The sequence below is a fragment of the Peromyscus eremicus genome, chromosome 15, assembly GCF_949786415.1.
Source record: "Peromyscus eremicus chromosome 15, PerEre_H2_v1, whole genome shotgun sequence".
In the NCBI taxonomy this organism is placed as follows: Eukaryota; Metazoa; Chordata; class Mammalia; order Rodentia; family Cricetidae; genus Peromyscus; species Peromyscus eremicus.
In genome coordinates, this window is record NC_081431.1 from 35,803,196 (window position 1) to 35,830,196 (window position 27,001).

Genomic DNA, 27,001 nt, shown 5'->3' on the forward strand with positions numbered 1-27,001 from the left:
CAGTTTTTGTTTGGCTGATTGATTGGGGCTTGTTGTTTTTGTTTGTTATTATTGTTGCTTTTGTCAAGACAGGGTTTCTTTGTGTAGCCCTAGCTGTACTGGAAATAGTTCTGTAGACCAGGATGGCCTTGAATTCAGAGATCCACTTGCCTCTGCCTCCCAAGTTCTGGGATTAAAGGAGAGTGCCATTATGCCTGGCTCTTCACCATCATTTTTGATACCTACCTAATCATCATCTTCTGAATAACCCCTACCCCCTGCTCTGTAGGTATTAAGATCCACAAAACTACCGAGAAAGGTGTATTAGAAACAGTCTATTTGAATTAATTTTCAGTCCAGGTTGTGACAAGAAAACAGAACAATAATGATGTATGAGTCTTCTACAATGACTATCTGATGTCACCTTGGGCTCCTAGTTAGTTATTCAAATGATAGAGCCTCAAGGAGAAAGCTGGATGGAGATGATTGACAGGACTGGACATACATGAATCTTTTCAAAAGAGAACACTTAAGAGATAATCCACAAATTGATGGGCTTTCCGTAAGAACTCTGTCTGCTGATATGGGCTGCTGCTCTTTCTCATTCTTTTAATAGTGGTTCCTGATGCATCTTTTCTCTCATTTCCCCAGGGCCTCCTGATGTGGACCAGCCCTGTGAGCCTAGCTTGCAGGCTTGGAGTCCTGAGCTCCACATGTACCACATGAATATGACTGTGCCCTGCCCAGAAGAAGGCTGTAGCTTGGAGCTGCTTTTCCAACACCCAGTCCAAGCTGATACCCTCACACTCTGGGTCACTTACCTCTCCGTGAATTCCTCCCGGGCACTCTTTGACATAGAGATCTTGCTAGAATTCAAGGAATCTGTACACCTTGGTCCCTTAAACACTTTTTGTGACACACCACTTACCATCAAACTCCACGTGGATGGAAAAGTCTTGGGAGTCAAAGTCTACACCTTGGATGAACGAATGGAAATTGATGCTGCTCTCCTGACTTCTCGGCCCCATAGTTCCTTGTGTTCTGGATGCAGGCCTGTGAGTTATCAGATACTCCGGGAGCCTCCTTTTCCCAGTGGATTGCCCATGGTGGTGACACACCCGCACAGGAAGTTCACAGACATGTAAGTTGGTCAACAGAATCTTCCAAACCATGGGACTTCCGGGACTTTGTTTCAATTTGGTTGTCTCTGCTTCTACTTTTTAATATTCTGCTATGCTTTTGAAGAAAATTATTTCCCAGAAAAGAGAAAGCATGTGCTTTGACTGCTAATGTCATCAGTATAATGATGGAGAAGTTAGTGTATGAGGTCTTTTAGTTGAGTGAGTGGAATTAATACTAAAGTTGATCAGAATAAGATTTTTCTGTCTTGAAGCAGTGTTGTTTTGGATCCTTCTTGTAACTTTCCAATAATTTAGCACAACTTCCATGATTTTCAAGTTATAGCCAATTCTTCCATAGCTACACTAAAAGGTCACAAGTCTCTCAGATGTTAAATACAGCTTCATGATTCATCCATATGTATGTTCACTTTTCCTTCCTTTTCTTATTCCCCATTTTCATTTCTTCTTTCTTTTGTTTCTAGTTTTCACTTATTTTATTTAATGTCTTTCCTTTGACATTTAGTGAGTTCTTCTGTGTTCCTGGCACAGTATGCTCAGTGTTAGAGACAAGGGCAGAGGTCAGAATTTAATGTCTGCCTTAGATGCTGCTATAGTCAAAGGCAAATCCCCCCACTTCAGCGTCTTCTTAGAGACTGACTGGAGGGCATAACAAGGTACAATAAAGTTTGATCAGAGTGGTTTCCATTAGATGATTTTTGCCATATTAGAAATGATCAAATTACAATAGCAAACTTTATTTCATTATTTTATGCATGGGCTGGGTGATTTCCTCTGGATTGCTTGCTAGATCCCAGGGTAACATCATACACATATTGGGTGGGGCCCTAGCTGAGACAGCTGATGTGGCTGGGGATGTGAGGACCCTTTTCCTCATGACCACTCAAGCCCTGCTGTGGGCTACTTCTCATGGGTGAATGGCTGTTTCTAGGAGAGTTCCTTGAAACAGGAAGGGCAAATTCCCCATCACTTGTAATTTTCAAGTCTCTGATGGAAATTCCTCTTGATACTGTTCCATGAAGTTACATGAAAAGTTTCAGATTCAAATAATGAACTGCCTTTCTTCAAAAGGAGAGACAGCTGTCATACAAACCTTAGAGGTGTACATCTTGGCTGAGGTAGGCATTTGGCAACTCACCACAGCTATAAAACCTAGCTATAAAACTTCAAAATGTCCAGTTTGAGCTCCAATACATTCTTCTTTCCATGGTTGTTCTCATCTTTGCCATCAGAAGATTGAAAAGTGGTTAAAAAAATAAATATACATAGAATGCAGATCATGAGATAGATTAGAAAGAAAAATTAACATGATTTAGCAGCTGTAGCCCAGCAGTTGATACAGTGTTTGCTACATAATGATATTCACATTAATAATTCACATTATAAATGTTTAAGGTCAGTAATATCCTGTTTTATAGATAGAAAACTAAGCTTGCCCTACACTCAGTTGCTGAACTAGTAGATGGCCGTCTCTGGCTTCAAACCCCATTTCCAACTGACTCCATCTCTTTCCCTCAGTAGAACACTGCCTTTCACAGACTCACTCAGCTCATGGGAGGTCTGAGGTACCTGCTGCTATGTTTTCTCCATAAGAAGAGTAAATGCACAATAATATTTCCATCTAATCCTTTTCCCAGCCGCAGAGCCATGTAAGACTTTTAAGCATGGCTGGACAAGAAGAAACCACCCCCAAAGGAAACCAACTGCTGGCATTGATTGGGATAAAATTGAATTTGCTTTAGAAACAGCACCTGGCGCTCCCAGGAGAGGGTTCCTTTCTCAAAAGGGAAAACTAATTTGGAAATTTAAGAGTCTTTAATATGTAGGTGTCTTTCCTATTAATATACCTAAAAGCCAATCCAGACAATTTTAAAGGTATTTTGGAAATCCCAGATTTCCTGTTTGCTGGTTGCTGTGTCAGATCGTGGGGCGGGGGCTCTGTGGTTGCTGTAAAGAGTCCGTTAAAGAAAGGAGAATCTTGGCAGGAGATTTACACTGGCCACTCATGGCAGTCCCAATAATTCTTTGAGATCGTGTTCTCCTAAATACTTGCATCCTATCTTGACTTGGTTGGTATTTTCCAATCAGGACAAGCACTGGACAAAATTAAGACGAGGCAGAATTTATCTTTCAAACAAGCAGCCCCATTCAGGAGCCCTTTTCCTACCAAATAAATGTCTTGTCTCAACGCTTCCCACTTAATCAATATACCAGGGACCAGAGAGTCTGATAAATTCCTTCCATCTCTCAGGTCAACTTACCAACTCCATTCTCGGTATTTGGGGATAAAGACCAATTTAATGTGTCTCTACCTGGGAATTTTTTTATCTTCCATGTAGTAAGGAACTGTATTCTTGTGTTCTTACTTCTATGAAATACTTGTTCCAGTCTTTTCAATGCAAGAATTCTCTTTTAAGGAAACCGTGATCTACAAATCCAAGAATAGGCTTGACTGAGCCCACACACTGAAATTCTAGACCTCACTTAGTTTGAGTACTTTAAAAATATAGATTACAGGTTTTTCAAAAGTTGCTGTACATTATCTTGGTTAAAAACACTACATGCCATCCTACTGCATTCTCAGGGACTGTTACCTTAAGTGTTAACTCACCAAGCACTTACTAATACATTTACAAGTGGAGAACATATGGGGCCAATAGAGATAAATATCTACACAAACATGAGGATGCTGTAGAATTGAGTCCTGATCTTTGTTTCAGTCAACTGGCATGTTTCACATTTTGTTTCACATAATTGTTCCCTTAAACTCATGTGAACTAACCGCAAAGGACCCAGGGCATGCCACTTTGTGGATGTGATCGTCACAAACTCATTGGTTTCTACAGGGAGGTCACACCCGGGCAGATGTATCAGTACCAAGTTCAAGCTGAAGCTGGAGGGGAACTTGGAGAGGCTTCACCTCCTCTGAGCCACATTCACGGAGGCCATTACTGTGGAGATGGGAAGGTGGCAAGGTAAGTCACGTGTATGCAAGACAACGTGAGCTGGGTTGTGCTCAACTGCTCAAAAAGGCGTAACCCTCTATTTGAGTTTAACTTAACTTAAAAATGTGTAGAAGCAAGGGACTGCATACGTCTCATGTAGAAATTCCAAAATCTGGGGTTTTGAGAGGTCGCTGGCACCTCTGCATAGTTTGAAGGGGACCCACTTTTAGTCAACATCGTCCCCGGATTGGGCTGACTCTCTGGGGCCCCCTTAAGGTGCCAGTGAGGAACTGCAGCACAGTGAGGTAGGGAAGGAATTAATGTAGATGACAGTTAAATAATGATGGAGGATATAATTTAGACCAGTGTCTGCTTGTTCAGTTTTTACAAAGTGGATGTGATTGGTGGGAAGAGAGTTACTCCACTTATTGTATAATTTTCTGTAAGCATTACCAAGGGAGAAATATAATGATTCCTTTGGTTCCTTAACATCCTGTGATCTTCTTCCTATTGGCTTGTGTTATCAGACTGGGGAGCAAATTCATCTGGTTTGGAAGTTGTCCAAGTTCAGTATTGACATATATCCAGTCCTAGGAAACCCAGGCCAGTTGGTTAATCCTCATCTAACTTATCCTTCATACTCACCTAACCTACACTTATATAAAGCTGCTGGGAGTGGGGATCTGGGAGGCAAAGTATGATGCATTGCCAAATTCTGCATCTTATTAAGATGGCTATTTTTTTTTAATTTCTCAGACCAGGAAAATATATACTGAATTCTATATCCTTTTGTAGGATTCTATCTGACTAGTGATCACTGAACATTGTTTATCTTGGTCTGCTGAGATTCTCAAACTATGGTCTAATCCTATTCCATCGCACTAAAGTACAAACACTACATATTATTTCCCATATGAATACAACAGAAATCACTTAAATATGTAAATCTCACTTGTTCGTCCTTGATCCTCCCCAGCTCATCCTCAGTATGCTAGCTCTCTTCTTGTGCCATTCTCCAATTGTGGCTACCATGAGGCCTTAGCCTCATTTGCCTGGGAATATATAGCAGAGTGTATTGCAGGACCGTCTTCCTAATTTGATAGCCATATTTACTCTTGTCCCTTGAAGCAGGTTAACTAGAGGCAGCAGTTCTCTGCTACTGGGTCTCACAAAGTCCCATGCCAAAAGCTCCTGTTTGCATTCTTCAGCTGCCCAATCAGTACTGTTGTCCGGGGGAAGACATTTCTGAATCCCAGCTATGCTTCAGCTTGGAGCACCCCAATACACAAGGCACAGGGAGTCCTGCAAGTGGTTTAACCCACTTGATTCCAGATAAAAGACTATCAAGCTCAGCACTAGGGAGGGCTCTGAAATTTGGAGCAGTGCTTATTTAGAAGTTGATTTTCACAATACATGCTGTCCACCTACCATTTGAACCATGTGGCACTTGAGACTTCAAAATGTGGGGAATGCAACTAAGAAGTGCAATATTTATTTTAATTTAATTTAAGGCAATTTATTTCTAAAACTGAAACTCAATTTAGTTGTTGGAAAACCTTTAAGAATAGCTTGAAAGTTTGAGATAACTTGGATAAATGAATTGACTTTTTCAGCTACAAATACAAAATTGAAGTAAAGGTGAAGTATTTGAAGTGAGATGTAAGTGAAAATGAATTTTAAATGCAGTAGACTTCAAGTGTTTGGGATACAAAAGGAATGTTACATGTCTTATCAATCATTTTACATTGATTAAAAATTCAAATGGTAATGTCTTAAGTACCCACAGTTTGATGAAATACAGTTATTATAGCTAACTTTATCTATTATTTTTACTTTTTAAGTGACTACTAGAAATTTCAAAATTGAATGTATGACTCTCATTAGATTTCTATTGGGCAGCACTGCACAAAATAATATGCAATATGCTTATGCTAATTGTTTAAATTGTCTTCAAAATAAAATTGTAAAGTTGCTTCTTTCCAAGGTTATGACCTAGAACTCAGACAGGGAAACATTGGTGTAGATCAGTGGTTCTCAACTTTCCTGATGTTGCAACCATTTAATATCATTCCTCATGTTGTGGTGACCCCCAATCATAAAATTGTTTTTGTTGCTACTTCATAATGGTAATTTGCTACTGTAGTAAAAAATAATGTCAATATCTGTGTTTTCCGATGGTTTTAGGTGACACCTGTGAAAAAATCGTTAGAACCCCAAAGAGGTCATGGCCCACAGGTTGAGAACTGCTCATGTAAATCAGTCCTTTCTCCATACATGAGTAAACTAGGAATGAGCCTTGGAAATATTTCCTGAATATCACACAGTAGATTAGGTGCCTGGGGCAGTCTCTGACAAACCATATATTGCCTTAGTATGAAAAGAACGTGAAGGGGCTAGAGAGATGGCTCAGTGGTTAAGAGCACTAGATACTCTTCCAGATGACCTGAGTTCAAGTCCCAGAACCTGTAAGTGGGCTCACATCTGTCCATAATTTCAGTTCCAGGGGATCTGACACTGTCTTCAGGCCTCTATGGGTATAAGGTGCATAGTTATACAACCTGGCAAAAACATACATATAAGTTCAAAATAAATAAGTATTAAAAAGATCATTCAAAAATCTGTGACATAGATGTATGTATGAGTTAGTTTGGGGAGAGAAAGAATGAGAAGTTTTTTTAAACTTTTTTTTTTTTCAGTTCTGGGGATTAAGAGCAAGCTTTCCATAAATTGGGCTAGTGTTCCATTACTCAGCCACATTACCACCTCTCATAATTTCTTCAACTATACTTTTCCTATGTTTTCATTCCTGTCCTCAGTTCTGTCTTACAACTTAAAATATGATTACTGTGCTTTTGCGTCTGTACCATAGTTTTAATTTATTTATAAGCATTCTCATTTTAATTCATCTTTAATCCATCCCCATAGTGACCTTTGAATAATGGCTGGAGCTATTTGTGATAATCTTGGTCTGACAACCTTTTAGAATTCCAAATTTCTTTATATATGGAGCTATTGGACATATTGAAAAGTAAAGGAGGAAAAACTGTAAGCCAAAGGCATTTTATAATAGCCAAATCTTACTTTTTCCACAGAAGTTTTGATTTAAGTTTTTTTCTATTTTGTTCTCATAACATGCTTTCTGAAAGAAATCTCACTGTAGACTAACTTACCTATCTTGACCTACATTTAGTCATCAACTAAGGTTCAAAGATGACATTTTCTTTTTTCCCTGTAATATATGGTATCTGCCACTAGGTGGTAGTAGGAAGTAAGGACAGTGACTTGAACCCTGGCTGTGCCATTGATTAAGACAGCCATAAGGGCGCTTCTTGAATCTCCTAGTTATATATAAACAGGAGATTTAACTCTGCAAAATCTGACTTTTATAACTTCACCTGCATAAAGGAAAATGATTTAATGTAAAATGATTTAAAAAAATCATAAAATGACACAGATGGGCAGGCCTTCTCACCAATTAGCTATTCCTGTTTTGATTGCTTTGTTTGTGAGCGAGGATCTGTCTTTGTATCCAAGGCTGACTTGGAATATTCTATGTGTTTTCAGAGTATTGTGTGCCTCTGTCTTCAGGAAAATCAGCTACTGTTTAAAATTGTCAATGGCTTTTAATTAAATTTATTAAATGCTTTTAAATAAAACATTAAAAATGCACACAATACCATGTGATGTTTTTGATATAATATTTAAACAGGTTAAACATACCCATCTCTTCATATATCACTTTCTCCCAGTAAAAATATTTCAAATTCTCTTTTCCAGCTTCATGAATACACTACAAATATTTTGTTTAGTCAGTCCATTGAGCAAAAGCACACCAGGACTTGCTCCTATGTAATTGTAATTCAGAACATATCAACAAACCTTTCCCCATCACTCCCTTTTCTTTGCCCTCCTCAATCTCTGTTAACCACCATTCCACTTTCAAGGTGTATGAGATCAACTTCATGCATCCCCAATATGAGCAAGATCACAGGATACTTCCTTTATGTGCCTACTTAATTTTTACTCAACATAATGATTTCCAGCCCCATCTATGCTGTCCCCAAAGACTGAATTCTAGTTTCCTTTGAGGCTGGATAGTACTCTACAGGATATGTGTCACATTATTTTTCTCCATCCATCAGCTGATTGACACTTAGGTGGTCTCATCTCTTAGTTATTTTGAATAATGCCCAGGAGTGGGCTTTCAAGATTACATATTAACCCTTTGTTTGTGTGTGTATGTGAATGTTTGTGTGTGTAAGTTTGTATGTGTGTTGTTCTAGTCAATTTCTTTCATCCATGTTTTATAATTTGCATTGTAAATGGGGTCACTTTCTTGATTTCTATTTCCTGTAATTAGTTATTAGCATATTACAAAGCTACTGTTTTTTGTAAATTACTATAGCTAATAAATAAATTAAGCAAAATTGAAAACTACAAATCAGCTACTTTCTAAGACCTCATTTATCACGGCGCTGGAGAAGATCTTGCCAGGCACACTTCTGGCCTCCCACAAGGCTCTCTCAGATGTTTTTGTGCCATAATACACTTGGTTTCTAGGAATTCCTATGACCTACTGACCCTGCTAATCTACCATTTTGCTAAACTCACATCTACTTTAAATATTTATTTTTGAATATTTCTTGTAAATTATTATTTTTTTGTACAGCTTTTAATTTTTAAAGCATAAGGAGGAATTTAAATGAAGTAATGGTAGCTGAATGAGAAAGGTCATTTTATGGGTGTCTAACTGTGTATTTCTAGGAGTATGGGAGAAATGTGCGATGACGGAGACCTGTTGAGTGGAGATGGGTGCTCAAGAGCATGTAAACTAGAAGAAGGCTTCAATTGTGTGGGTGAGTCTAGGAGGATTATGTCTTACTTTTAGAGATATAACTGTATTGTTTTGTGAATCCTTAGTGTCCTGCAGCTTATTGATAATTAAAGCAGTATCACCAAATACTACATATATAGTAATTAAATTTTCACTTAAACCTTTAAGAAACTAAATGGAGGCACAAAAGGCTTAAAAGATTTCTTTTTGCTTATTTACCTGAAAGTGTTAGTTAGAAATTGAGCCAAAGGAGTGCAGATCTAGAATTTCATACTAGACAGATTGTACTGGTCCCCACCTTGACGGTACCAGGACATTCTCTTGAGTCCTCACACATATGCCAAAATGCCAGAGAAGCAGAACAATAATGTAGATTCTACATAAAAATTAAGGTCAGGGAGTGTTCTAAGCCAGAGGAGAAGCAAGCTATCTCTTGATGTCTATGTTTAATAGATGAGATCATAGAGGCCAGCAGACGGTCCTGGTGTTTTCTGTCCTGGGGAATGAGTGGTGATCAGTTATAACTAGATGATGTCATATCTAAACCCTTAGCATTGAGAGGTAGCACACAACATTCCCCCTAGTTATGATGAACGTATCGTGAACAGTTTCCTCAGAGGCAAACTACTTTCCTTCCCATACATTGTGATGATTGTCTAGAGTAGAACCCCACATCAAAGTTGTTTTAAGTATCAGTGCGTGTCCTTGGCTCTTAAGACAATGTAGCATATTACAATGTATAAAACTTATTATGGACTCAATATGACATAACACATACAGATGCTTCTGCTCTCCAGAGCCAAAGCTGAGCCAGAGAAACTTAGTATCACCTATCTGTCTGTTTAGCTACCCACCCATCCAAACAACAGTCCATGGTGTGCCATGTATTAAGTAGTATAACCTTTTGTATTTAGTGCTTTCCCTTCTAGGAGTACAGACTAGGAGTGGACTAGAGTCCAGCTTTGCTTTCAGAGAGGTCACTTCTACAAAATCCTGACATAGGGGCATGCAGCTTTTCCTTACATAATTCTGGCAATGAAAAAATGTACTCTATTCTATTTAACAATGGTCTTATTTGTTAAAATTTTCTCCCTCCTAGTTTTGAGTTTGTAGACTGAGTCTCAGACCATCTTACCAACTCATCTAGAGGCATACAAGGCCCCTGCCAAGCCTGCTCTGAAACTTTCCTTATATTCAATCAAGTGAGTTTTCTTACTCCGAAGCTCCAGAGGATACATTTTTTCCTGTTTTATTTGACTACCATTCAGATATTTGAAATGCCTCTTCACTATTCTCCTTTCCAATCCAAACATCCCCTCATGTGATTAGGTTTCCAGACCTTTCCTATTTACCCCAACCTGGCACGCTTTGTCTGGTCAATGCCCAGAAAGGAATCCAATAGGCCAGATGTGGTCTGGCTGTGTGGAGTGCACTGAACCAATCACCCCCCTCTTTTGTGCACAAGTATTTGTTAATGTCACCTCTGTTTGTATCATTTCTTCTTGGTAGCCACATAGTGGTCACATACTGAAAATAAACACACATTCTCTGGACACTGTGCCATCTCCAATGCAGCTCAAGTCTCATTTAACTCAAGAACAGCATACATGTTGTTTCTATCACATTTGATCCTTTGACTCATATTTTCTAGGCTTTAACCCCAGTCAAACTATATCTCAATTACTTTAACTATACTTAAATGCTATATTTAAGCTTATGTTTAAGTTATTGACTGGGTTAAATTGATGTGGTATATTCCACTATTAGCCATCTTTTTCTATGAATATATTTATCATATGCTAAGCGTATGATTTTACTCCATTGCTTTTCAGAAAATTAGATTGGAAAGAACCATTGGACATGCGATTTTAAAGTGGCCTATTATTTTCTTATGGAATTGCAAAAGACGTAATTTTTTTTATTTTGTGGTTAAAAGAAAAAAAACAAGAAACAAGAAGGAGCAGCCCCTGAGTTATAGATAGAAAATATATTATCTATGTATATAATTGTCATAAATAATAACAAAGACAGAGAGAGACAGACAGCTTGCTCTTCTGGGACTCTTGCTTCAAGTGTACATATGCTGGAAGAGAGGGTGAAGGTGCCATAAATTTGATAGAGTACAGATGAAAGCCTTAAATGGGCTTAGAACCATGTCCTGTAGAGGGTGGCTTACACTGGCATGCAGAAGTAGATTTTACCACAGAAGGGTCTTACATATGAGGCAATTACTGAGGAACATAATAACTGTATGTTGGTGAGCATCTGACAAATTACCAGAATATCTCTGTGGAATTTCTGTGAAGAAGAAAAAAATGAAAAAGCATGCTACAACAATGATAAATCTTAGCAATGGTTTTCCTGAGTCAGTGCTGAATAGTGTGGATTTGTTTTGTTCTATTTCAGTGTCCTGCTACTTTAAGTAGAAATGGGAAATTGGGTTGTGCTATTGACACTAATTGTCCTACATTTTGGTAGAACTTCATAGATGGCTTTATAAGTATATCTCAGCTTCCCACACTGAAGGAAGCCAGTTTACAAAGGAGCAGTACTGTCCACCTAGTAGGAACTGTCCTGTATGGAAGCATGGAACTTCCCCCGTACATTTAAATTCATCTTCCACCATCAACAGTTTCCCCCAAATATTCCTATCTTGTTTGTCTGCTCTGCTTCAGGATGAGGTGGTACAGGGTACAAGGCTGAGGGAGGAATGGGCCTATATTGTGTAGGTCTCACTCAAACAAAGCCCCAAAGATTGTGAGGGTTACTTTTCAAGCCACACAAACTTATTTAGACTTGTATTTCTCATGTATAAAACAAGCAATAATAATAACAAGAAAACTAAAAACCTCATGGTTTTCCTAAGCTGAGAGAACCGATGTCTGTAAGACCTGGAGTCTTTGCAACACATTTTCTCACAGTTTGAGTAGTTATGTGCTCAGAGAAAAACATCTCAGTGACAAGAATAATTGTAAAAAAATTATACTTTGGTGAAGAATCCCCTTAAATAATTGAACATTTAAAAAAAACTATGAAGGAGATTCAAATGCAGCTATATTATACTATTTATTTAAATTTGATTTCTGCTTTTTTCTATGTCCTTTGTATTTCTAATGTACTCCATGTCTCATTCAGATTTACCTAAAATATCTTGGCTGGGCATGGTAGCACATGCCTGTAATTCTAATACTCAAGAGGCAAGAGGATCAGGAGTTCAGTGCCAGCCTGGGCTACCTAGGACTCTTATCTCATTAGAAAAAAACAATACAAACAAGATAGAATCAACTTTCTTCCTACCACCAGTTTATAGTGCATTTCCCTCTTTATCCTTCTCTCCCAAGCCCAATCTTTGCTATAACTTTATTAGATTTTGCTTCTTCCCTCATAAAGAGTGATCCCTCTTCTCCAAGGGTGTGATGGTTAGTGTTTTTGGTGGGTACTGTGCTCCCTGGTCATCACAAGATTATCTTCAGTAGGCTGGAGAAGAATTGCTTGGAACATAAGATACATAAAAAAAATGTCCATTAAACGTTATACATATTTCTTGGCAGGGGAGCCAAGCCTTTGCTACAGGTATGAGGGAGATGGGATTTGTGAACCTTTTGAGAAGGAAACCAGCATCATAGACTGTGGCCTCCATACTCCTGAAGGACACTTGGACCAGTGGGCTACTCAGGCTTATTTCTACCATGAAGACAAGAAGAAGTGTCCTGTTTCCCTGGTAACAGGAGAACCTCATTCAATGGTAAGTTATGTCAGATGATTGGAGTCATGGCTGGCCATAGATGCTTAGGGGACTTGAACTTTATTAAAGATGTTAGCATCCAATTTTGCCCTCACTGAGATTAGAACAAGATAACATTAGCTGAAAAGCTTCGAGATTAATCATAAAATCCTGTAACTCATATGAACACTACTTGACTTCAAGAACTTTTATCCAGTAACTCAAGGCATATTCAAGAACAGTTTAACATAGCTGTTATAAACTACATTTAGGCTCTATGTCTTGGAGAATTTAGTGTAAAAGGATAAAAAGCAGCAATAAGAAAACAGAAAGTTGGGGTTGGGGATTTAGCTCAGTGGCAGAGCACTTGCCTAGCAAGTGCAAGGCCCTGGGTTTGGTCCTTAGCTCCAGAAAAAAAAAAGAAAACAGAAAGTCTGAATTAGACAGATGGATCCTTTAGTATTACTGTTATTACGTGACAACGGACAAGTCACTTACCAACTTTGGGCCTTTATTTGCTACTATCTTTTGCATCTAACAGGCCAGTGTAGAGTTAATTTATATATATTATAATTTACATATATATACATAATATATATGTAAAAGTATGATTTGGTTTAAATTAGTATTGAGGAAATGCTAGAGTTAGTTATTAAATCAAGTGAATCCTTTCCCCTGACTATCTGCCTACATAGTGGGAGATCTTGGGAAGACTTTAAGAGGCTATATTAATGACACTGTTGAATTGAGGTTGAACATTAAAGACAAGATAAAGGGCAGTTGGCTCTTTGGGTGCCATTCCAGATGCTTTCATTGCCAAATAGACTCTTCCATCCACTGTAACAGTGGGCAAAACGTCTACAGAAGCAAAAGCTAGCCCTCTGGGTATTAGGCCAGGATGAAATACTGTATTTTAAACTCCCGCTTTGAGAAGGCATTTCTGAGTGGATAGAGGAAGCTACTCAAGATGTCTGTCTCAGGCGTCTCAACAAGGATGCAGGTGTCTGGATCCCAGCACTTCCATTCTTAGTTTGTAGTTTTCTTTTTGTTGCTACTAACGTGGCTGTTGCTCCTGTAAGCATGAAATAAGTGTGTGTGTGTGTGTGTGTGTGTGTGTGTGTGTGTGTTTTACTGGGGATTGAACTCAGGGTCTTGCACAGTCAGTAAATGCTCCCAGAACCTTGCTATCAGCTGTTAAGAGAGGAAGAAAAAAGCAGGTCAAAGGGAAGTTTGTGCATGCCAGCTGAGTGTTTGCTCATGTTTATTGGGAAAATGGCAAATTTTCTGGAAGCTCTACACTGTAGATTATCACCCATATCTCATGGTCTATTTAATCACCCCTTTTTGTGGGAAACATTGAGGAAATGAACATTTACATAACTGGATAACTTGGAACAAAGTTGATGTTTGGTAATGAAAAGGTGATGGGCAAGAAGATACAATGAGGCAACTAGCCTCTTCTGCCACACTCTCTTTGCCAAGTCTTGGCATCCTTCTCCTTCAAGTTCTGGTGCCCAGTGGCAAAAAGCCAGGAAAGTTGGCAATTCTGAGTTCATGACAGCTCTCTGAAGTGGCTTTTAGTCTAGCCTGAATGTCTTCTCTAAGTGAAGTAGGAGACATTTCCTGAAGTTCTGCTTCTTGGAATTTCTACCCAGCCAAGCACTCCCTGCCTGCCTGATTCAGTAGCCTCCCTCTTGGGCCAGTTGATGCTGATTGATAAGATCTAACCATCACCCTGGAAAGACTCGCAAAGTGAATCCTTAGATCAGTCATCTGAAGTGTGCCAGAATGATTCTTTGGGCTGACAGTGGAGAGAAAGTTGTCCTGTGTGTTTTCTACCCTAGGAAGATACATCTTGTGGGTTACATGAATTAGTTTTTTTTTCATTCTAACTTCTTCATTCTGCATCTAACAGTGTGATCATTAGGGATAAGAGAGAAAAGTAGGCTTTGTGCTAGAGAGTTCCTGACTTTATTTACCTCCTGCACTCCACACTTAATTTAGGATTGAAATTGCTTTTCAGATTTGTACTTCACATCATCCAGATTCATCCTCGAATCGTCTCTCTCTTGGATGGTTTCCCTGTGCCTTCAGTTTGAAGAGAGCCCAGGATGAAGGCAGTGAACAGTCTAAAGACAACCTGCAGAAGGACAATGAGATTTGGCTCGAAGTAAGTGAGCCAAATGTCTATTTGTAAAGCCTGTAAATAGGGATGCACATATGTACATATGTATGGGTAAAATTGGACATTTGACTGATTTATTAGAATTATTCCTTCTGTTATCTCAAAGTATGTATAGCTTAAATTTATTTTCATCTTTCTTTGAAGTTTAGACTTCCATATGAGTAATCACTCCAGAAAATTAACATGCACCAAAACATGCAAAATTAGAAATGGATAGCTCACATACCCTAATACCACAGAAATCAAAGAATAGGACATTTAATAACCATCACAAAGTTCTCTTACAGCTCTTGTCTGTTTCACCACAAACCTACCTAGTAGTTTTACTTCTGTTGATACAGATTTCTTTTGCACAATTTTTGACTGTTTTTGCTACTTGAGATAGGTCTCCATGCTGCCCAGGCTGTCCTCAAACTCTATGCCACTGAGGATGACCTTGAGCTCCTGATCATCCTACTCCACCTCCTGAGTGCTGGGATGATCAGTCTGCACCACCACATCCAGCTTATGCAGTGCTGGTAAGGGGTACCAAGGTTTCACATGTATTATGTGAGGAAGACGCTCACAATCTCTGCCCTGTGGATGTTCAGTAGATCTAGAACCAATCTAATCAAACTTGGACCCACTCTGCTGCTTGGTACCCTTGTCAGAAACTAGCAGCAGTATGTGTATGTTGACTTGTGTATTAAATCTGTATTTTATTTATTAATTCTGCATTTTGTTCTACTAGATCACATATTTTTGGAATATTAGTACACTTTTCTGAACTAAATATTTTAATCAATCTTAAAATCCCGTAGTGGAAGTCTTAAAGATTCTTCATTTTCTTTCAGAATATATTAGCTATCTTGATTATTATCCTTTAAATTTTATATGAATTTTATAATCAGCTGTTAAGTTTGTTCAGTCTTACTAGGGTTTAACATTTTCCTAACTTTTTATTTATCATTCCATAAACAAACCAAAGAAAGGTACACTTTCATTCTTTATTATTTTCTTCATTTTTATTGTTTATTTTCAGGGCTATGAAAATTCTAGACAAGTGTTCAACCACTGAACTACAATTATGCTTTTAATTTGTGTTTCTTTTTCTGGTAACTTAAAATGTTTTGATAATTGACTTTTGCACCCCCCCAACCGAGGCAGTCCTCACTTCATATGGTATTGTGAGATCACAGAATGACTATATAAAGTAAGCAATAATCAATAAGGAGATTATAATTGTTTCCTGACCCCTAAGACATGTCTTGACACTTCAAATGCTCTTACAGTTTATTTATGCATGTGTGGGAAAGTAAAAATCACAGAGCTTCCTTTAGACTCTTTAGTTCACTATTACTTAAAACATTGGCAATATAGAGGATCAACGTGTTACATTTCTTTGCAAAAGTCCCAAAGATACCAAGGCAATTTTCCCCTTGATTGTCTTTTTCTTATGTGAGTTATATGACAGAACTAGCATTTTTTATGACCTAGTGAATCTTTTATGCCTTGCTTCTATTGATAATCATAGACCAGCTCCTGATAATTCTTCTTCACTCTTTTGGTATACATTAAACACCCCCGAGAGTTCCTTTAGCATGAACTTTTTCCTTTATATTGATTCTTCTAGGAAGTCTTGTTCTTTTTGTCAAAACTACATTCCCTACTTCCGGTGACAACTTCCTCTTCACTGAGGTCCTCTACCTGCATGGCTGGACTTTTGAATTACCACAATTCTTAGAGCTGGTTACTTCTTCCACCACACCATTGTCCACTAACCAGATTTCACTCTCCGCATTATCATTTTTCTTCGATGCATTTTCATCTGGTTAACTTTCTTCTTTTGATTATCCATTTGGTCAGATTTTCACATGTATTTATCACTGGGGAACAAGTTGAAATCACAACATGTGTACTGTTGTCTGTGTAACCCAGATCAAAGCTTCATTCAGGCAGTGAGTGAAAAGTGAACAGATCATCAATATAAAACAGTTCTGGTCACTAAGATTCACATTATTAAGCCACATTAAAGCCACATGACTTTAGCAGTGATGGGATTAGTTTACTGGTCAGAATTCAAACCCATTGCTTGTGTAGAGATTTGTTGTTGCAGTAAGACTGGCAATGAAATGTTTACTCAGTTGCTATTAATATATTGTATCAACTTGATTTGAGTCATGTTGGTGAGTCAGTAGTTTTAGTTAAACTAATTTTATGGCCATGTTTTGTAGATATGTGAACTATGCCTGTTGGGAATTGCCGTGATGTATCTTCAAATTCCTACATCTTTCTTATAAATTATCTTCTTAACTAAAAAGTGTGTCTTTTTTATCTCTAGTAATACTTATTTAATCCCTGTATATTCCTATTTTCTTTGAAGTACTCCTGTTTACAGTGTATTTTAAAACACACTTATCAGAATCACTTTAATGTGCTTTTGATCCCATCAGTTTCTTAGTGACCTGAACTGTTTTATGTTGTCGAACTTTTCTCTTTTCACTCACTGTCTTCTCTCTTCTATCATAATGAATGAAGCATTAACAGAACATCAGACACTGAACACCTTGTAGAGATATTGGCTGACACTATCTTCATTTCAAGATAGCTTTATTGGGACATGTATAAAGACTTGGGAAATATTTCCTCAATTAAGTAAGCACTTTTAAAGACTATTACCTCTGTTCTTATTTCTGTGAGCCCCAGTCCACCTTTTCAGTTTTTTTTTTGTTGTTCTAAGAAATTCCCCATGCAAAGCTTGAACTGGGCCCTCTACCTTGAAAGCCTCCAGCTTCCATTCCATGTCCTCGGCAGTATATGCCTGCCAAGAACCCCTTCAGGGTTTGAGCCTGTTTCTGGACAGTCTTTGCTTCACTTACACTCTTACTTTGCACTGCTTTGCATAGTAAAAAAACATTTTGGAGACACAGAATGTCCAGTTCCTTTTAATGGGATTGTTTTCCTTTTGAGATATTGAGCTCGTGAGTCCTGACAGATTTGCTTGTTCTCGAACATCATCATCATCATCAATCACATCATCAATAATCATCATCATCAATCATCATCATCATCTTCTATATCTTACTTAATTTGTATTTTTAAAATCTTCCTGCTAGAGCAAACTTCTTGTTTGACTGTAAGCTACTCAATTATATCCATAAGCAGAAATCTCTACCTGAAGCTCTCCTAATACCCACCAGTTAACCACCTCTTGTAGTCTAGGTTTGTATACTAATCCTGCTCAACAGGAAATTTAAAAGAAGAGCCGTCATATTAGAGCAAATCTAATCAAAGGTTACATTAGTGTGTAAAGTGTGCTATAAAACTCGATTTCATGAACCTATATGGTACCAAATAAATTATATTTGAAAATAAGCTATATTAGACAAAGTATTTTATAAGCACAGCAGAATTTCTGGCCCTTTACTCTTCATTTTAGTATAATTTAATCTTGATATGATACACAGATATAATTTGTATGCAGTGAATCAGAGACAAATTTATTGCATGAGTGAAAAACAACAGTACTGAAAAACATTAGTTTTGAAAACGTATTTCCAAAATGTTTTATTCACTCACATGCTATTTGCCAAAATAAAAGTTCTGTCATTTTAGCCAATTTTACTGAGGTAACATTCTCTTGCTCTTCTTTATTCTAATCTTCAACCAGTAGAACAGGAACAGAAGAATTTTCTTACAGAGCATATAGTATTAGTCTTTTATTATTTACAACAAAAAGCACATATTAAAGTCATCTTTGGTTTATGAAATGCATATTCTTAAGCTTTTTACTAGTATCCTTACAAATCTCTGTGAGTGACAGGAGAGACGTTCCTCAGTTTCGCAGATGGAGGAAGCATCCAGGCTTTGAAGTGCTCACCACTAAGGAATAAAATGGTAATTAGGAAGCTCATATTCTCATGTCTTGGCAATAATCTCATGAGCTCCCCCCCAACTCTGTTGCTCATTCTATCAGCATTTATGAAGCACCTGTAGTATGCCAAACCCAGAGCTGAGCACTGGAAATATGTAGAGCAGATCAACAGGAGGAAGAAAGCAAAACCACAGGTGGAGACGGAAGGAAAGGTGCCCTCCCTTGTTTTGTTGTGTTTCTTCTACGTGTTTGAAAGACTGTGGATCAGTGAATCTGGGTGAGAGGATTCATTCAGTGCTTTTTGTAAATTTACACACATTAGCAGGTGAGTCCCAGAAGGCATGGTTTCCTCAAGAAAGTACTTTGAATATAAGTAATGTAGAAAACAAATGAGACCATTTGAGATGCAGACACTCAATAATTGCTTGATTGGTTTCCAGGGGGCAAGTCACCATGTGCAAAATCATGTATTCCTGTTGGTGTCTGTGGTTCTAAATGGCCTCCAGTTTGAAATGATCTCACTTAGGCTGGATTGGTTAGCAGTCCTAACAGAAACCAGCACATGTTCACAGTATTTTAAATACCAGGGTCTCCCACATCAGTTGTAAATTATGGACCACTGCCTAGAAATTCTTTCTGCACAAGCCTAAAGCTGTTAACCACAATTTCTTTCTTTTCTTCGTTTGATATCAACTAGCTAAACACTGAACATGAGTCCCTAAGAACATGCAATATGTATTTAATTGATTAGATTTCAAATGAGTATCCCTAATACCATGGGAACAGAGAAAAACACACTTGTTGCAATATATTCTGTTCCACATAGTATTTACTTTACACACTTTAAAATGATTATTTTTAAATTCAGAGATGTTAAACATTTCAATGATATAACTAGTAAAAGCATAGAGAAGATTAAAATTCAAATCCAGCACATGCCAAAGGCTATGGTCCTTCCTACACATTTTCTATGAAGAACCAGTTATAAAATATTTTAGGTTTATTGGCTACACAACCCATATCATAACTGTCTAACATGGCTATTAGTATGAAGGTAGAGAGTATGTAAATGTATGTATATAAATTGTATTTTTGAAAACAGAACTTCAAATTTTATATACTTTTCATACTATATTTATTTTTATTTTCAGCTATTTGAAAAAAATATGTGTCTTAGATCACAGTCATATGGAAATAGGAACTGGGTCAGGATTGGCCCATGGGCTGTAATGTGCTAACCCCTGCTCTACACCATGTTTCTAAGTTACTACTAAAGATATCCATGATTGTTTACCTTATTTCAGCACTGTGTTAGTTAGGCTTTTGTTACTATGACAAAATGCCTGATGTAAACAGCTTAACAGAAGAAGGGTTAATTTTGTTTCTAGATTGAGAGCTTTTGGTTCATCTTGGAGCTGAGGGAGGGCGTGGTAGAACAGTTCACACACAGACGGGAAGCAGGGGGAAAATGTCTGTGATACCAGCTTCCTCCTCTTCTGGTTTTTATATCCTCAGTGACCCAGCAATTGGGTTGATGGCATCCAAATTCAGGGCAAGTCTATTTTCTCCAGTCAGTCCTTGGTGGAAAGATCCTCACAGCTGTGTGCAGTTAACCTAAGCTGTCTGCTTTAACCTAAGTTTCTCAACCCAAGTAAATTGACAATCAAGGTTAAAAGTCTTACACATCATGACAAAATGCATAGTGTATGATGTATGATTGTGTGTGTCTACATGTTTATGTGTATGCTCATATATGTAAGTGCACATGCACACATGTGCTTATGTATGTGGAGACCATATGTTGGTGTCAGCATGTCCTCCTCAGTCACTCTTCACATTACTGTTTTTTTTTTTTTTTTTTTTTTTATAGAGTGTCACTAACTAAACCTGAGCTCTGTTAGGCTTCTTGCTGGCCAATGAGCTCCAGGGATTCTCCTGTCTCTTTTTCCCTAGTGCTTGAATTACAGATGTGCACTGCCACACCTGGATTTTCACATAGGTCCTGGGGATCTGAAATCAAGACCTCATCTGTACAGCAAATGCTTTCATGACTGAGCCATATTCTCCCATCCCAGCATCCACTTTTAAGTCTACTTAATAAACACTGCTCCATATGAGCAATGCATTTGTATTTTGGGAGAACTTGAAGATGAATAAATTACCATTTTCAGCCTGAAGTTACATATATGGCAGTGGTAGTGTTTATACTGATATTATGGAAACAGAGTATCATAAAACATGGGCTACAAATTCAATAAAATACAGCATGGACTTGAAATGTCCTGATTCAACACAGGACATTTAGCTTGTTTTTTTTTATTATCATAAATATTAGTTTGTGAGATAAAGCTGAATTTTCCTATTTTTCTCACCTTCCATATCTCCCCACACACATGCACACACACAGCTTTACTCTTTTTAGTTGTAACAGAATGCTTTCAGTGTAGGAACATGCCAGGATTTTCATATATCTATAATTTCCAGATAGAAGGGTTATCATTTTCTTCCTCTTTGTCTCCCCCAGTAAATAGATAATTCCCTCTGAAAATTTAACTGGAGGATTGTTTCGGTTACAAATCCGAGTCTTTCATGAATTCTGCTCCCAAGCCCTAGATACCACAATCACCCTTCCTCCTCAGTGCACCTGTCCATAGTGTCTGCATACTTCACTGTTCTATTTCTGTGTAATTATTTGTCTGTCCTATGAACTGTATAGATCTTGTGGGCAGAGGCAATGGGTACTCTTAGACATGTGTCACACACTGAGGCCAAAGCCTCCTTGTGCTGTTCAAAAATGTTTGGTGATTGCACAAGTGATAAAGGGATGTTAGAGCTTACCACATGGGAGCATTTGATAGACTGAGGACATGGGACAAAAGTGGACAAGGAGGATTGTGACTTGTGATGTACTGACAAAGAAGAGGTAGCAGAGTCCAGAGATGGAGGCAAGCATTTTGTCTTGCAAAGACTGAAAAGACTGCCTGGCTGTAGTCTGAGTGAAAGTCACAGCAAAGGAGATTTCAAATGGTGGGGGAAAAAATCCATAGCTATTCTTTGACGTGGTATATATCCATATGCTTTCTCTAGAAAGCAAATTCCAAGATGGAATTCAGTATTCCGGATATTTATTAAAGAGTGGCTTAGCAATCAGCTTCTGTGGGACAGCAGGGGAGGGAGTATGAATGGATAAAAAGAGAAGCTGGACAATATCAGTGATAGCTTCACAGGAAGCCTCCTGTGTTATCACAAAAGACAAAGCAATGGGGATTGGAAAATGCCACTAAAGATCCTTACACTGTCCTGGAGATAGTTAGGTTATTTGAATGAAGACTGGAGGAAGTTAGAGATGCACATGATAAGCTGTAGATCAATTGCAAAAGCACACATATATACAAGTAGCTGGAGGTAAAATGTCACAAGACTAAATGGAATAAAAATTACTTAATTCTCCAACAAGAAGGCAGAGGAAGAGAAATCAGGAACCACAAGATTTATCCAAAACAAAAGCCAAGATGATGGGCTTAAATCCAGCTAAATCATTTCTTTTACTAAGTAGAAATTGTTTCAGAGAGCCATGAAATACAGATCATAATTTTTAGATCATATACTGTTGACAAAGCATACACGTTAAATGTAAAAACAAGGAGATTGAAAATAAAAGGGTGAAAAATTATATAATATAGAAATAATTATGTACTGTGATAATATCTGATAGAATAGACTTCAAAATACAGTAACCAGAAAAATAATAAATGGTCAATTTCTGAAAACAACTGGCAACCTTGTGAGAAAATTAAGTACTTAAAATTTTATCCTCAAAATAAATGATTTGAGAATTTTAGAGACCTAATGGAGAAACTGCCATAATTATAATTCACAATTACAGATGAAATTTTCATCATCCACCTCCTTAATAATTTATACAATAAGTAGATTAAAACAAATCAGGACAAACATATAAGATTTCAAAATGATTATTAAATATCTTAATCTAATTGATATTTGTAGAAACATTACATTCAATAACTGAAAATAGTATATAGTATTCACCAAACTAGAGCACCATAAGATAAGTCTCAATACATTTATGATTAAAATCATACAGAGAATTTTTTTTACCTCAATAATACTAAACTGAAAGGGAATAACAAATTACCTTTAAAATCTACAGTTGTTTTTGCAATTAAATAATATTACTAAATAATCTGTAGTCAGTCAGTCAGTCTGACACCCATAATCCCAGCAATCAGGAGACAGACACAGGAGGATTGCTATAAATTACTGATCAGTTTGAGCAACTTGGTGTCAGGTCAGTTTAAGTTAAAGGAGATTCTGTGTCAATAAACCAAACCAAAACCAAAACCAAAATCATTAAAAAAAAACCCTCAAAATCTAATCTCTAGGTCAAAGAAGACTTTATGATGGAGATTAATAAACATTTTGAGTGGAATGATACTGACAACTATGTGGAGGTTTGTGCTTGAAGTTAAAGCATGCTTTCAGGGGAATTTACATCTTTAAAAATCTATATGCTATTAAAAAAGATATAAAGTCAGTAAACAAAGTTCTTCCCTTATGTCATTAGAGAAATGACAAGTTAAACCAAAATAAATATAAAAAGCAAAAATAAGTGGAATAGAAAATGACCCAGTATTTTCTACTAGACCATTATTAGTTTTTCTTCTCTAGACATGAATTCAGCAAAGTTAGAATTTTCCTTTATATTTCATGAGATATGAAAGAAGCTAAATGAAAAACATGGGAGAAGTAAATTTTATTTTCTCACAAATTGAATCAATGCCCGAGAACAACCTAAACATCATTTTATGTGGTATCGGTTTGTACGAGATTAAGAAGAAATGAGTGTGTTCCTGAATTTAAACAGCTACCAATAAAAGGTATGATTGAAGAAAATATCTAATTCTTTTATGAAGTGGAGGTGACAGAATAGTTAGTGTAAATATGAAAAGAGACAGGACAAGACCATGTGAGGAAGTGCTACCAAATAGTACAATGAGGACTTCACCAAATGAGTGTGGACTTGGCCTGCAGGGAGGGAGACTCTCAGGTGAATCTCAGTCTGTGTCTTGAAAGTTCATGTAGTCCCCATTTAAACAAAAATAAAAAGAAAAACAAAACCAACAAGATCTTCAGTAAAGAATTACAACGCTGAATTTCATGGGTTTTTTTGTTTTTATTTTTGTTTTTTTCAAATAGCAAAGCATGTCAGTTGTAGTGATTTTAAAAATGAAGAGGGCAGATAGGTGAATGGACCAGGAGGTTCAGGAACATGCCAAAGGATGTTAGCAAACATGTCAACACATGCTTCAGTCTGTGATGAGCATTTACCAGACGGTGTGAATGAATCCTGTTGTCACACACTCTTGCTGGGGCCTGGACTTCTCAGTCACCCAAGTTTAGTCAGCGGAATAAAATGATTTCCTATTTTCGTCATGTTTTACTTTTTTTTTTTCTTACTATAGTGGTGTATACCATCCCTTTATGCAATAATGGCTGATCATTTAGTATTCTTTTTCTCTTTAATTCACAGAATAGGGGAATTCATTCATTTTTCTCCCTGTGGTTAAAATGATGTTTTTAATTTTCTTATGTTAGAGTTTTAGTTTTGCCTTTCAGACTTTTGCCTTTTAGCATACTTGGGGTTTTTTTTGCATATAGTATATGATTCATACTACTTTTATAGAAATGTGACACATCAATTAATTTCTCTAATAGTATCCATTGAAGTGTTTATTCTTGTCTTGTTTTAAACATGACACCAATTGTATACCAACAACTAGGTAATGCATGTGTCAGTGAAGTGACCTTAGATGTTGGTTTTACATGACATTTTGAGTGTACTGTCTCATTTTATTGGCAGATTTTACTTTTGACTTTGGTATTTAGATTTGTATATGGAATTCATTTATATATTTCCTTTTGGATATACAGCTTTCTAACTTCTCATGAAAGTGGTAATATGATTTTTCCCATTTTTTATGTTTGGAAACCTCTCATGTAAAACTAGGATTATCTCTTCCCTCAAAATTCAACAGAGCACACCTAAAAACAAAAACAAACAAATGCCTCAATTCAGGGTTTATTTGAGGAAAGACTTTTAATTGTGATTTGAATTTTTGTTTGAGTTTTAAAAATCTGTTCCATGTTTCTATTTCTTTTCTAGCTTTGGACAATTGGGTATTTGTGGGAAATTACCGATTTATTCTATATATTTAAATATAGTGCTGATTCCTGTTCACATTGGGCTCTCATTGCGTCTCCATTTCTAGCTACTAATCATATCTTTAGTGATACGTGTTTTTGAGCGTTGTCTTCCTTACCTGTGAGATTTGTCCACCCTACTGGTGTCTTCAGGAGCAGTACTCGGTCTCCTTCAACTCTCTCTTTATGATTCTTTTCTCTACTTTGCTGGCTTCTTCCTTTCTTGCTATCACTTTTTTTTTGCCTTGGTTCTCTGCATTTACACCAATGTTCCTTCTTTTGCCTCCCAATGCCTAGCTTGGTTCATTTATTTTTGGTGGTGGGTAACTTTTCTTTCTATTTATAATTACTATTTTGATTGTGTCTCATAAACCTTGAGGTATAGACCTCTTGTTACCATTTGATTCTGAGGATTTTGTAATCCTTTATGGTTTGTTTTTATAACCTTAGGTTTTTTTTTTTATATAATTGTGTTTGTTTACACCATTGATTTTTCAGAACATAACAACTTTTTATTGTGCCAGCTGGAATATTAATAGAGGGTGTTTTTTTCTCCTCCCTTTGGCCCTATATTTTATTAGTAAACACTTAAATGGCAAGTTTTTATTCATCTAAGAATTAAGTGCCAGTCCATAATAAGAATTTGTACTCTGCGTTAGTTTGTCAAAAGATGTCAATTATTCTTAGTTTTCTCTCTTTAGGTACACAAATATCTACAAAATTCTTCCATCCTTCTTACTTTGGTTTTGTGTTCCTGATTACTTGGTTTTTTTTTCTCTTGATTTTTTGTTCTGCTTATAGCACATTCTTTAATTTCAATTTGATAAATTCTTATTTTTAAGTTAATAACAAATACAATATGCATATATTTGCAGAGTACACTGAAATCTTTTGATGTATTATGAAACAGTCACTACAGACAAGCCTGGTCAAGGGCATCTATGTTTCTTTTTTTTTTTTTTCTTAAAGATTTATTTATTATGTATAGTGTTCTGTTTGCATGTATCCCTGCAGGCCAGAAGAGGGCACCAGATCTCATTACAGATGGTTGTGAGCCACCACATGGGTGCTGGGAATTGAACTCAGGACCTCTGGAAGAACAGCCAGTGTTCTTAACCTCTGAGCCATCTCTCCAGCCCGGGCATCTATGTTTCTAATACACGGCTGCAGGGGAAAAAATGAAGTCTCTAGTTGAATTTAGGTTTTAGATAAACAGCAACCAATACTTAACATCAATATTTTCACATATTGTTTGGGTACACTAAAACAAAAAGTTATTATGTGTCAGATATTTAAAGTTAAGCAGACATTCTATATCCTTGTTGGGTTCACTAAGCCTGACAACTCTTCAACATTTTTTAAAGCCAGTCAGATGTTAATCAGGTATTTGGAAATTATTTCAACTATCCTGGAAGCTGTCCACATCCCATTGCTTGACCAAAAGTAAAAAGTACATGTATGTAAGGTACTGGGACTGATCACTACTTTGAGTATTTGGTTAGAGTAAAGCTCACGAGATCCTATGTGAGATGGTGAGACTATTTACTAGTGATCTGACTTTTCAGTCTAACTTAGAAGTAGAGCAATAAATTGGTAGGTGCTTTAGAAATTGAAAAAGACACACAATACAAAGAATGATACTGTAACTTCTGTTATTACTTAACCCAGCAAGTAACTTTTGTAAACATGTCATCTTTCTGGGCATCAGGTTTCTTTTGAAATTTCTTTTAAATGAGGTGTTTACATGATTGCTTCCAACTTTGCGTTTACATGTAAACTTGATAATGAATAGTTTTTAAAGGAGATAAGCAAATAGGATGAATGATAGTACAATTATGGACTACTAATGGCCAAGGTGAGGGCAGAGCCATTAACGGGTATCTCCAAAGCCTCAACCTAAGAAGTATGTCTGCTCCAAGAAGCCTTGTTGGAAATGTGGAACCTCAGTTCTACTAACTGAGAATTTGCATTTTAGCAAGGTCCTTGGCAGTTTGCATGCACGTTGAAGTTTGAAAATCACTGCTACAGAGGATTGTTATCTCACCACTGAGTGAAATAGTAGATGTTCAAAATGATTCAAATCTACCTCCAATTTATCAAGTGGAAACTCGTTAACAACA

The 27,001-nt window shown here is 37.0% G+C and overlaps 1 protein-coding gene across 1 annotated transcript in view; it reads left to right on the forward strand.

The window, feature by feature from the left end:
- Positions 1–27,001, forward strand: part of Pappa2 (pappalysin 2) — a 244,382-nt gene that overhangs the window by 101,769 nt on the left and 115,612 nt on the right. Inside the window, exons 7-11 of the mRNA XM_059280960.1 lie at positions 631–1,120; positions 3,965–4,093; positions 8,828–8,919; positions 12,449–12,642; positions 14,645–14,791. Coding sequence (XP_059136943.1) covers positions 631–1,120; positions 3,965–4,093; positions 8,828–8,919; positions 12,449–12,642; positions 14,645–14,791 — 1,052 coding nt within the window. The remainder of the gene's footprint in view (positions 1–630; positions 1,121–3,964; positions 4,094–8,827; positions 8,920–12,448; positions 12,643–14,644; positions 14,792–27,001) is intronic.